An 11,658-nucleotide genomic window follows, 5' to 3' on the forward strand; every position below is an offset into this window, starting at 1 on the left:
GAATGTCTGTACACAGTTTTGGGCCAGTTCATTTGTTCAGTGTGGAAAGATCTGGCTGCCCAGTTTCGACTCGTCCATAACAGGAAACAATGACGGCTTGTCAGGTCACACACAATCTTGCATTCGTCTAAACATTACACTAAAATATGTTTCTGAAACGATTTTAGATGAGAAATAGGCAACACAGTAACAGAATATTGCTTCATATCTGATCAGAACTGCCTAGTCTGACACTGAGAATGACCTGTCAATCACAAGGTAGCCACCCCCGAAAGCATACGCAACTTTATCGTCTATTTTATTCTAAATTGGACCAAAATTTACTAAATGAACAGAAAAACTGTTTACTGAGCTAATAAATCAAGTGAGAAGCATGGTATCGGTGTTTTATTGCAGCTGATGGAGCTCCACCTGCTGGCCATTACATAGAATGAAGGTTTAAGACACTTCCATGTTGGCTTCACTTTACAGACTCGGTATAGCTCTCTCCATTATATAAACTGACAACCTAGAGGCCATTAGAAGAGCTGCAACTGAACAAACTTCAGCCGTTTCCGATTGCGTTGAACTAAAAGCATACACTGACTGTGAACACAGTGAAGAGGTGTGAAAACAAATCGACTTTAATTTAACCTTCTGACCTGCAGAACAAATAACACAACAACAACATGGCTCCACATTCTGGCAGGTCACCCGAGAACCTGATAACAGGAGGAGGTCACGTTGTTTTGAACGACTTCCAAACTGTTGACACCAGCTGGAAGTGTGAGGTGTCTGTGACCAGCAGGTGTGTTAATGTGCTAAAACAAAGTAAACCACATACAGATTGAAGTGAGACAATTAAACAAGTGATATTTATCATATCACAGGATATGGTGACATAACACCCCATCCAGCAGCCATATTGGAGGACCTCTGCTCTGTGAACTGCTGATTGTGTTTATGTGTTTAAATAAACTGAACAATAGTTAAAGCAACATTCATTTCAAATTTTCACTCTCCTTTTAGCTCTAGTTTGGTCTCCTGAGAAATATACCTTTCTCTTTAGCAGTTAGATGTTCCACTTTCTTCACCAGCTGGTCTCTTAGTCTGTCTGTTGTTTGGTGCTGAGCAGGTAGTGTACAATGGCTTTATAAGAGCTTGAAAATAGCTGCCTGCTGCCATATTGTAAATGTCCTGTAAAACCAAAACTAGGAGATAAAAGAGGCTAAAAAGGAGCTGAAAAGTGGTGGCAATTCTCTGTGCAATCATCATTATGAGTCATTATTGTCCTTTGTCCTTTAATTATTTCATCTCTCATCCATCAAACTGGTATTGTCTTGTTTCCATTAGGTACAAAAAAACCAAACAAACATACAAGATCTCTGTTCACACATCTGGGACTATGAAGCTCTAGAAATTATGAAGCTCAAGAGTCAAGTGTCTTATTGGAGAGTAGAAATAAACTCAAAACAACGGCTTCCTGGAAATGAATCTTAAAGCTGATAGATGATTAGGAAAAAGTCAGAAAATAATATCCAGTGTTATATTTTAGGTTAAACACGCTGAAATCCCAAGTTTGTGCGTTTGTTTTGTAACTGAACCTGTTTCCATTCTCAGTCTGGACTGCACTGCTGGATGACAGCAACAATCCAGGTCAAAGGTCAAATTTACATCAGATTTAGGAGAGTGGTGTTATGTCACTCAGAGTCTTTTCACTTCATGTAATGTGATCTGATTGCCAAGCAGCTTGTTAAACATGCTCAGCGATGGAGCTCTGATGGTTGTCTTGGCAACCAAACAACAAACCTTAAGACTGAGCGTTATTCCTACACATCCGTACATATGTTACAAATGTGACAAATACAGGGTATACACAATACTGACAACATCTATGCCACATGATCGGATTCAACAGCCCAGTTAAATACACATTGTGTGCAGATTTATATCAGCAATAATAACATTGTTCTCACCAAGTTAATACTTGATATTAACAAACAAGTTGTCAGATGGGTCAAGAAACACGAGCAGTCAAACAATCACACAGTTTAGAGACAAACTTCAGACGTTCAAAACGTGGCGTGAACCTGGAACTTGTCTTTACACAAATTGGCTCACATTTGCGTCCCCAAAATCAAACAAAGCTGTCAGCCGTAAATGAGCCAGAGCTTTTGGAGGGTGCAGGGTTAAGTTCTTGGTCTTTTCTCTTTCTATTTAATTAGACTATGTCCTTTTGTATTTGAAAACCAACTTTCAGAGAACTGAGGTAAAGTGACTGCAAATTCAACATTTTACCTTTGGCTGGAGTCCCGTGCTGCCTCTGTCTAATCTCATTGTGTTGAGTTCATTCTTGACCTTGGACACAGCAGTTGCTAAATCTCAACTAAAGGTCCATTTAGTAGCTGATTTGGAGCTTTCAATCATATCACACAATCTTCAACAAGACTTTTTTGGATTAGTTGAAAGACTTCTCATTCATGTTGGCTTGAAAGCTTACTGTCAAAATTTATTTTACTAAATAGATTTTGAGGTGCTTTCTGTCTTGCTCTTTTGTTTTTTATTTGAGCTGCACAAAGACAAATTATTTTATCACTTTAGTTATATTAATATGTTTGGGACTTGATATAACTTGATATGATTGTGGAGATAAAAACTAGTCACTGTTTTGTTTATATTCCACCAAATGTCCATATGAAAGTCTTACAAATCAATCTGTTCTGTCTTGCCGTTGTTGTGTTCTGGTGTAAACACCATCAGTTCTCCTCAGTGCCAGCCGGAGCTGTACTGTACATAATCCCACCATCCTCAGGGAGAGCAAGTGTTTCCCTGACAACACCACAACCATGGCGTGTTTCTGTGTCCTGGCTCGTTGCATAAGGTTGTAGAGCTTTATCTGATGTCTCCCCACAGCGTTTTGTTCCCTTCGTTTCTTTTGAGGCACAAGTCGCTGATGAGCTCTCAGCACAGGCGACTCAGAGGGCTCACATTCCTACAGTAAGCCTATCTCATTGACCCCCCACCCAACACCCTAAAAAAAGACAGGACGGTCAGCGGTATGGAGGCCCACCCCCTTTCTCTCTGTCAGGCTCCTCTGGCAGCTGGGACCAGTAGGTGAATGAGGACCCGATTTGCCACCAGTCATCAACGGCATCCCTGATCTGAAGGAATCTGATGGAGAACAAGTCAATGAGCAAAAGGAGATTCAAGCAGGGAAGTTAGGGAAGTTTTCTTCAAGTACACAAGGAGATCAAAGTGCAAGAAGGAGAGTTAAAGATAGAGATTTAAGTGTGCATAGAGTCCTAAAACGAGCAGAGAACCATGAGTACCTTTGGGTACAGCAAGGAGCTGAAGAAGTACGAGGAAGTGGACGAAGACGAGCTGCTGGCCACTCTGTCGTCTGAGGAACTCCAGGAGTTGGAGAGGGAGCTGGCCAACCTTGATGACAACATCCCCATTGGCCTGAGACAGAAAGATCAGACTGCCAAAACTCCAACGGGGACCTTCGACAGGGACTCTTTGCTGAAATACTGGGAGGACGAGAACAAGAAGCTGGTGCAGGACGAGAGGATGGAGTCCAACGGCAGACAGGTGAGAGCGGACATCAATACTCAGCCTGCAAGCTTTCTATAACACACCTAAAAGACCATAACAGCATGTTTTAACTACAGAGCAAGTATACTTTTTGGTTCCATAAAGGACCAGAGATTTTAGAAACTACCAAATTCAAATGATCCTTTTCACAACATCCATGTTTGTCTATTATCCTTGTTTTCCAAAAATAATACCTAAAAAATAAACCTCTTTTTCAGCTGACTTTCAGTTCATTGGTTTTATAGCACCAAGAAGAGTTGCACCCCATGATTTGCTACTTTGACCGAAAAAAAAGTTGACTAAACATTGAATGTGATGAATTATCTGCTTGCAGCGAAGTCACTGATTTTAATATAAATTAACTGAAACTTAAAAGGAAGGATATCACTCAAAACCTTTGAAAAGGTTACTGACAATAATGCAAAGAGATAGAAGTACCTTTGATAATTAACACCAGCACCAGAGTAAACTTGAGTAATTTTAACCATTGGCACTGTTTAAAACAATTATTGTATTAAGAGGAACACTGTATGAAACTACAGTAGCTCAACAGGTAAAGTCAAATAGAACTGCGTTTGCGTTACCTTCGATTGAGAAATCTTTCCTTTTCCCTTTGCCCTTCTGGGATCAAAACAGTTGAGAACAGTGACTTCCTACCTTTGTTCCTGAGTCCTCGACTGTAGCACGGCGAGACCCTGTGTACACACAGTAAATAACAGTTGCGCTCTGGTTATTTCAACAACAGATTTGGCTCTTACAGTGATGTCATTGGGGTCATCTCAGTTTTGGCTTACAAATTCATAAGTTTTAAACTGGAGGTATGGAGTCTGAAACACCTTCTAATAGGAGACGCTATCCAGTTACACTGAGCTCAATACATACTAGAGAATAAAAGTCAAGAGTCCCTAGATGTTTATGTTCTATAATCTATAATTTTAGATGCATGTTTATTATGTGTTTAAACATAAACCCACTCATATAATATATATAAAAATATGTAAAAAGCATCACATGTATATACTTTACGTAAATATGTTGCTGGAAAACAGTCTAAAAATAAAGACTGTCAGAGAAATGGCAGCTTTAATGACTGTCAGTGTTGGAGAGGGTTCTTAATTAAAAGTCAGAGGCTGTAGAATGTCAGGGTTCGACCTAATTTTCTCTCCTGTTATCGTGCGCAGGAGGGACACCCAGATAAGAGCAGAGGGGAGCGAGTGACAGTGACCACCAGTGACGCCAGCAAGACTCCAGACAGTGACAGGAAGAAGATTTCACAAAAGGGGAAGAAAGTGCAAAGTGTCTTTAGCAAAAAGGTTGCAAAGGAAGATGAGGTGGAAAAGAAAGATCAGTGTAAAAAAGAGGCTCCGAACAGAAATAAATTTCCTCAGAAGATTGGTCTGTCGAAATGTTCGAGGAGTGAATCGAGGAGGACTGAAACCATAAACCAAAACCTGAATGCAACCACTGACAGAGCAAGTGGAAACCCGACAGTCATCGACAAAACTCTGGAGCAGATCCTGTGTGATGATCCCACAATGAGTGAAGTCAACCTCAACAACATAGAAGACATTTCCCAGGAAACCTTGCTTCGTTTCGCCGAGGCCCTGTGCACAAACACTCACGTTCACGTTTTCAGCCTTGCCAACACCCATGCTGATGACCGGGTTGCTTTCGCCATCTCCAAGATGCTCTGTGAAAACCAGTTTATCAGAAACTTGAACATCGAGTCCAACTTCGTGTCTGGTCAGGGTATCCTGGCTCTGCTGGCGGCGCTGCAGCACAACAGAACACTGGTGGAGCTTCGCTTTCACAACCAGAGGCACATCTGCGGGGGGAAGGTGGAGATGGAGATGGTCCAGCTGCTGAGGGAAAACACCACTCTCCTCAAGCTCGGTTATCAGTTCGACCTACCGGGCCCGAGGATGACAGCGACCAGCATCCTGACACGCAACCAAGACCAACAACGACAAAGGAGGCTCCAAGAGAAGACAGAACAGAGTCCTTCAGAGGTGTCAGCACAAGGTTCTGGTTCATCTGCAGAAAAAAGACCACCAAAGAAGCCGTCACAAACTTCTAAAACTGTTGAAAATCATAACAGAAATCATCCTCCTCCTTCTATGTCTCTAGACCCACCAACAAGGAAGATAGCTGAAATGGTCAAACAGCATGAAGGCTCGAATAGTGTGAAGACTCAGTCAAACCAAAGGAAACCCAAGTCAAAGAAGCTCAAGAATGGTGCCAATGAGAAGGAGAGCGCAGATATTTTCAAAGATCTGAAAAACTCCTTGAAGCCATCTCTGCAGAAGAGACGAGATGAATCATCACACCTGCCACCGCCACAAAGGTCAAGCCGCGATGACCTGATGGCGGCAATTCGTGGGAGCAGCATCACATCCTTAAAAAGGGTAAGACTCCCTGTGAGTCCTCTCTGTCACTGACAGATCTATGTTTGAGATTTGATGGAATTTTGTTTTGCTTGAGTGAAAGCATCACAGACATAATTTAGCCTCCAAAAGCCATTAGACCCCCTCAGTGAGGACGCCTGCTGTGATCAGACGACAGCCTCTGTCACTCTGTGAATTCCTTGAATCTCTGTCAGGTTATAAATAGTTTGACTTCTTCACTGCTGTTTGATAAGACTGATGGCTCAGAGAGCTGCTGGGAAGAGAGAAAGCGTGATGAAAACAACACAGCGTGTTGAGAGACACCAGGGAGCTTTAAACTCAACGTAGTTGGTCCAAAGTGCTTTACGGGAAAATGAGGGACATATATCGATATAATAATATTGCAAACAAAATGAGTTTTATGAGTCGCTTTCATGAAATTAATTTGGACAAAAAACTGTTTTTAATTTAAATATCATACCATTACAATATGATTGAACAGAAACTTGATAAAATGATGCCCTGGGTACAAAAAGGAAACACTGCATCCCCCGAAAACAAAATGCAAATTATGAAGTCAGGCAGCTCAAACCAGATCAAATGTTTCTCAACTCATGAAAACCTTCAGCGGAGACAGATAATCAAACAGAGTCAAAGTGACAATTTCATTTAGAAAAGACACAATCTGATCTTTGATCTTTTCTTTGATGGAAGGACAGACAAAAGATAAAACATCTTCATCATCATCTTACATCAGCTGTAACTTAACATGTCTGATGTTTGTCGTTTCAGGTGGATCTGTCACAGGCCTGAACTCACCTCCTGATCACACTTGAACTCTTCTCACTTTGTATTGAAATGTTCTATTTTTATTTCACGCCAAATGTCACTTTTTAACAGCATCTTATTTAACTCGTCACACAGCGTAGCGGCAGACTGCATTTCTGTGTGTTTCAAATTGTATTGTATTTTGTTACTGTGTGAAACCTACTGTGAATACTGATGTGTAGAGGAATAAAGTTTATGATTGACTCAGTCTACATGTTCATTGAAACTAAACGCATGAATACTTTTCTGATGTTTCCTGACACAATAACGGACAATTGTTTACAAAAGTTTTTTTCAAAACTACTGGCTAAATTTTGGTAATACATTTAGTAATATTGTTGCGAAAAAGGCTGCTTTCTTAGAATTCATTATTTTTTGGGATTATTAATTTATGTAAAACCTCCTGAGATCAGTTTGCAAAGCGGGACGTTGATTGATAAAGCAGCCGCTTTAATTTAAATGAAGAAGACCTGCAAGTTAGAGGTGTTGTTTTTGTAACTTTTGTTTGAGTGGCATTTTTCCTTTATTTGACAATGAGAGCAGAGGCACAGACAGGAAACGATGTTCAGAGGCTTATGACGTATTGTACCCATTAGGCCATCTGGATCTGGATTAAGTTTTTTATGAAATTGTAAATCCCACATCAGTGGGTGGTTTAAACAGATTCTCTTGTTACACACATCACCTCTTAAAGACATAATTACACTTCATAGAGCAGCTTCCTGTGTTGGTGACCTGAGAGGAGGATCAGCTCACTAATAAAGACCGCTCACAGAGGGATTAAACTCCACTACAAACGTACACAGAGAGCTGTTATGTGAGCTGACTGCAGCTGCTGGTTACTGTCCATCAACACATACAATTGAATAGGGGAGGCCGGGGGCAATGGTAACAAGTTTTGGTTTTGATGTCTTTACTTCAAACCTCTTTTATGTAAGTAACTGTATCCTCCTTGTTAACAACCATCAAATGCTTTTAAGCGATGTTTGAGTCACAATATTGAATCCCAAGAGATATAGATAAAACAATATCCACTTAACAATTGATACCAGTTTAACTGTATGAATAATCACAATCAATATTAATAACCATAATCAATCATTTACATAATTTTTCTTGTCACGGCTAATTGTTACTTGTCCCCAAATATACCACCCATGCCACAAGCTGCCCTGCTAGCTACAAACAACGAAGCTAGCAAACAGTTGACAACAATTTCAAATTTTAGCCAACAACATTTTAAGAGCATGAGAACTTGGCTCTTGGTGGAAACTGAATCGGGGTCCCCAGATTGATAGTGGGTGCAGCGCAGGGAGGAGACAGATGTTTCATAGCTATGGAATATGGATTGGACCAATACGTAAACATCAACTTTACTATTACTATTACTAATCAAGTTTGAGGGCAATGCAAATTACGGAGGTTTGCTGGGAGAAACAACTAAATGGGAGGGCACCCAGAGATGGAGGGCACCCAGGGATGGCAGGTACTGACAACCATTTCGAAGCCATGCGTTGTTCATTATGGCTGTCGCCATGTTGTTTTGTTGGAGCCAGAAGTGACCACATTTGGACGAGAGTGTGGAGCTGGTGGATGACACACTGCAAGTTACATGTTTTATGGTGAGAAATGGGCAGTGCAGTAAGAGAGTCAGGATTCTGTTGCTGCATTGATCAACAATGATGTCTAGTTTGGCAGTGTGATCTGACATTTTTCAGCTCAGACTGATTAAAGTCTAACAAGTTTGAGATGTCCTAAAATGGTACAGAGGATAAACCCTTCCGATTGAGGTGATATCAATCCGGACACAGGAGTATCAGTAAATAAATATTATCATTCACATTTATTACTTACATTTTTATTCAGTTAGGTTTGATGTGCTCTAATATAAGCTGGCAGAGAAACAACAGAGCTTCAGATCCATCAAACTGTACATGAATCAGTTTCTAATCCAGTCTGCTTACACAATGTTACTGAAGTTCATTAAACAGCTGCTAAAAGTAAATATGGACTGCCCCTCAGGGAGAAAATTAAGGGGAGTTAAGTCTCCGTGTGTGACCCCTCATTACAACACTTAACATCTTTAATAAAATGCCACGTAAATGTCAGACGAAGTTTAATTGGAGGAAAATTAAATACTTCACTTACAGAGTGCTGAGAGACCCTGCAGGAGGTCTGTCTGAGGAGAACTTCCTGCTGCCCTTTCACTAAAATGACTCATTATGGCCCTATTTACATACACACATTTATTCTGCTGTGTACTGTCAGCAGCGAGGGAACACTATTCTTTTAATACAGTGAGTGTTGGAATGTGAGTGGTCAGGATACTATAGGTTGTGATCTCCATAAGGCCCCGTATTAAAATGCTCAACTTTACAGCTTTGTACAAAAAAAGTTTTTTGTGTCTATAGCTCCCCGTTCACGACAACTGTATGGGGGGTACATTTTGATATAACTCACTCGTTTAAGTTATATCAAGGCTTAAAATTATACATAATTAAGGATTGTCTTAAGGCGTACAAATTGGACGTATTGATGCGGACGTCCAATGGTCCAATCTGCACTGCATAGCTGGCTCTGATGAGTAAACTAGCTCACCAGTCACAACAGCAAGAGAAAACATTTTTAACCAATGAAATGACACACAATGGTACACTTCCTGGGCTGGTTCCAATGGTGTTCACACCAGTAATTAACTGCTCCAGAGTTCACTTGACAGCAGTCAAAGACCACCCCTTCCAGGTGGACCGGAGAGCACCTGTTTGGGCTGCACTAGAGTTTGTGTCTGGAGTTCACCCTGACCCAAACAGACGCACAGGCATATTGTTTAATATGTTTTTATATTAACACTGTGGATGTGTGCCTCCATAAATGGAATTGGAATCTTATACCAAACTTGTGTTCATAGAATAAAGGAAACCAAACGTGTACAGTGAAGCAGAAGCACTTTGACAAAAAACAAGAGAAAGATTTCTCTGTAAATATTAACATTTATTTAAGTATACAATTTAGTATTCTCATTGCTCCCAACCCTGCCACCCCCCAACCCCTTTTCACAGGTTCTCTGTCAGTATCTCGGCTTCTCAATGCAGCATTAAGCCTCGCTGGAGGACGGTAAAAACTCTAAGACGAACAGTTAAAACGAGCGTTGGTTATTTCTTTACACCGTTTACAGACGGAGGATTACAGGCATCGCAAAACCCACAAGCTGCTTGCAAATGCCACATTTGGTTCATTATTTGCTTTTTTTATAATTCTCCGTAAGGAGACATTTACAGTCGCATTGCATAAAATTATAGTTTGTTAACTGAAGGACGGAAGAGGATGAATGAATTTTTAATCTTTTAGTTTCTTTGCGTGATGTTATATGTGTGAAATACTGACCAGAGCGCTGCTGATGTTTCCTCCAGCAGGAAATAACAGAATGATGCCACAACAAAAACAACCAACCAGACATTAAGAACAAAACTTCCATCATTTCACAAATGCCACAGTGTTGTGTGAGTAGACGTGTTTTTGCATTAAGCCAAATGAAGTCACAAACTGAAACATCGTCAGTCATGTTTGTAGTCCCATTTAAAGGTCAAGATATTTCAAAACCTTTAGCTTCTAAAACTCTCCATCGTCACTGTAACCTGCTTGAAATAAAATAAAAAATTATTTGACAAAACTCACATCTGAAAAACACAAAACTGAACTATCATATAAACTGTGTGCAAATAAACGGCTTTAATGTCATAAAAAATTAAAGTTGGAAATCCATGAGAAGACCGAGCCGCCGCAATTTGGTCAAAGGATTTCTGAAAAAAATAACACGACTAAACTATTGTTTATTAGGAAACTCGGAGGTACGAAAAGAAGCACGGTAAGAAAATAGTGTTATCTCGCATTTAAACCGACCACTGTCTAACACAAAGAGGATCCTGCCTGTTTGGTCGCACGTACGTCTCCCTTTTCAGTTTCTTCAACAAGGAATGAAAACGCGAACAAATGAACACAGAAAAATATTTCCAAAGGAGCACATGAAAACTCCAATTCCGATTCTTCTCAGTGGAGCAGCTAGTGTTTTATATTATTGATTACTGATACTGACATGAAGCCGGCTGCGTCTCCACATTGTGCTGATGGCGGTGTTAAGTGCTTTCTAATGACAGGATGTCCTGGCGAAAGTGTAGAGTCTTTAACGATGAGGGTGTGTGACGAACGCTACAGATTTAACGGATGAGGTATTGCACAGATTAATGATAATAGTCATAAAAAACAAAAAGCAGAAAGGCAAAAATAAATATACAGCCAATTCATACAACATTTACATTACAATTTTAGTCAGATGCTGGAAGATATTTTAGTGTCAGCGGTAGGTGCGGCGTGACCACAGTTGAAGAAAGACATTTTCACTAGTCGTCCCACTCGTCATCGTCTTCGAAGTCCTCGTCTTCTTCGTCATCCTCGTCTTCGTCTGGGTAAAAATACAAACAAAACTTTTTCACATTAGCACAGTGGGTCAGAAACCACAAAGTAAACTGGAAATGTAAGACTGAAGAACACGGAGCTCTGCCTGAAAGTAAAAGCTTGACATTTTGGCAGAGACACTTGTTTGCTTTCCTGGCAAGAGTTATATAGTCCGTTAAATATGAAGCTACAGCAAACAGCCGGCTAACTTAGCTTAGCACAAACTCTCTAAACCTCAGTAATCAACACGTTATATATTGTTTGTTTAATCCATACAAAAACCAAAGTGTAAAAACAACAAATAGGTGCTGGTAGATGGATTTTGTTACTGTTGGACAGAGCCAAGGCTAGCCGTTTCCCCATTTCCAGTCTTTGTGCTAAGCTATGTTAGTCAGCTGCTGGTTGTGGTTTCATATTTATT

General features: G+C 40.4%; 2 protein-coding genes across 2 annotated transcripts; one reads left to right on the forward strand and one right to left on the reverse strand.

Annotated features, from left to right (window-relative positions):
* Positions 1-131: 131 nt before the first annotated feature.
* On the forward strand, positions 132-6,960 carry lmod2a (leiomodin 2 (cardiac) a). Its single transcript, XM_035664471.1, has 3 exons — positions 132-3,570; positions 4,755-5,978; positions 6,750-6,960. Exons 1-3 carry the CDS (start codon positions 3,301-3,303, stop codon positions 6,768-6,770), a joined length of 1,515 nt encoding a protein of 504 aa, XP_035520364.1. The 5' UTR covers positions 132-3,300; the 3' UTR covers positions 6,771-6,960.
* Positions 6,961-9,759: 2,799 nt separating this feature from the next.
* On the reverse strand, positions 9,760-11,247 carry LOC118330758 (neural Wiskott-Aldrich syndrome protein-like; the record flags this gene model as incomplete). The annotated part of the gene is given in 1 exon segment (XM_035665429.1): positions 9,760-11,247. A coding segment is annotated over 1 exon segment (65 nt), but the record flags the coding sequence as incomplete, so codon positions are not given.
* Between the last annotated feature and the right edge of the window lie 411 nt (positions 11,248-11,658).

The sequence above is a fragment of the Morone saxatilis genome, unplaced genomic scaffold (assembly GCF_004916995.1).
Source record: "Morone saxatilis isolate NCDOM2014 unplaced genomic scaffold, NCSU_SB_2.0 Contig2, whole genome shotgun sequence".
NCBI classification, from domain to species: Eukaryota; Metazoa; Chordata; class Actinopteri; family Moronidae; genus Morone; species Morone saxatilis.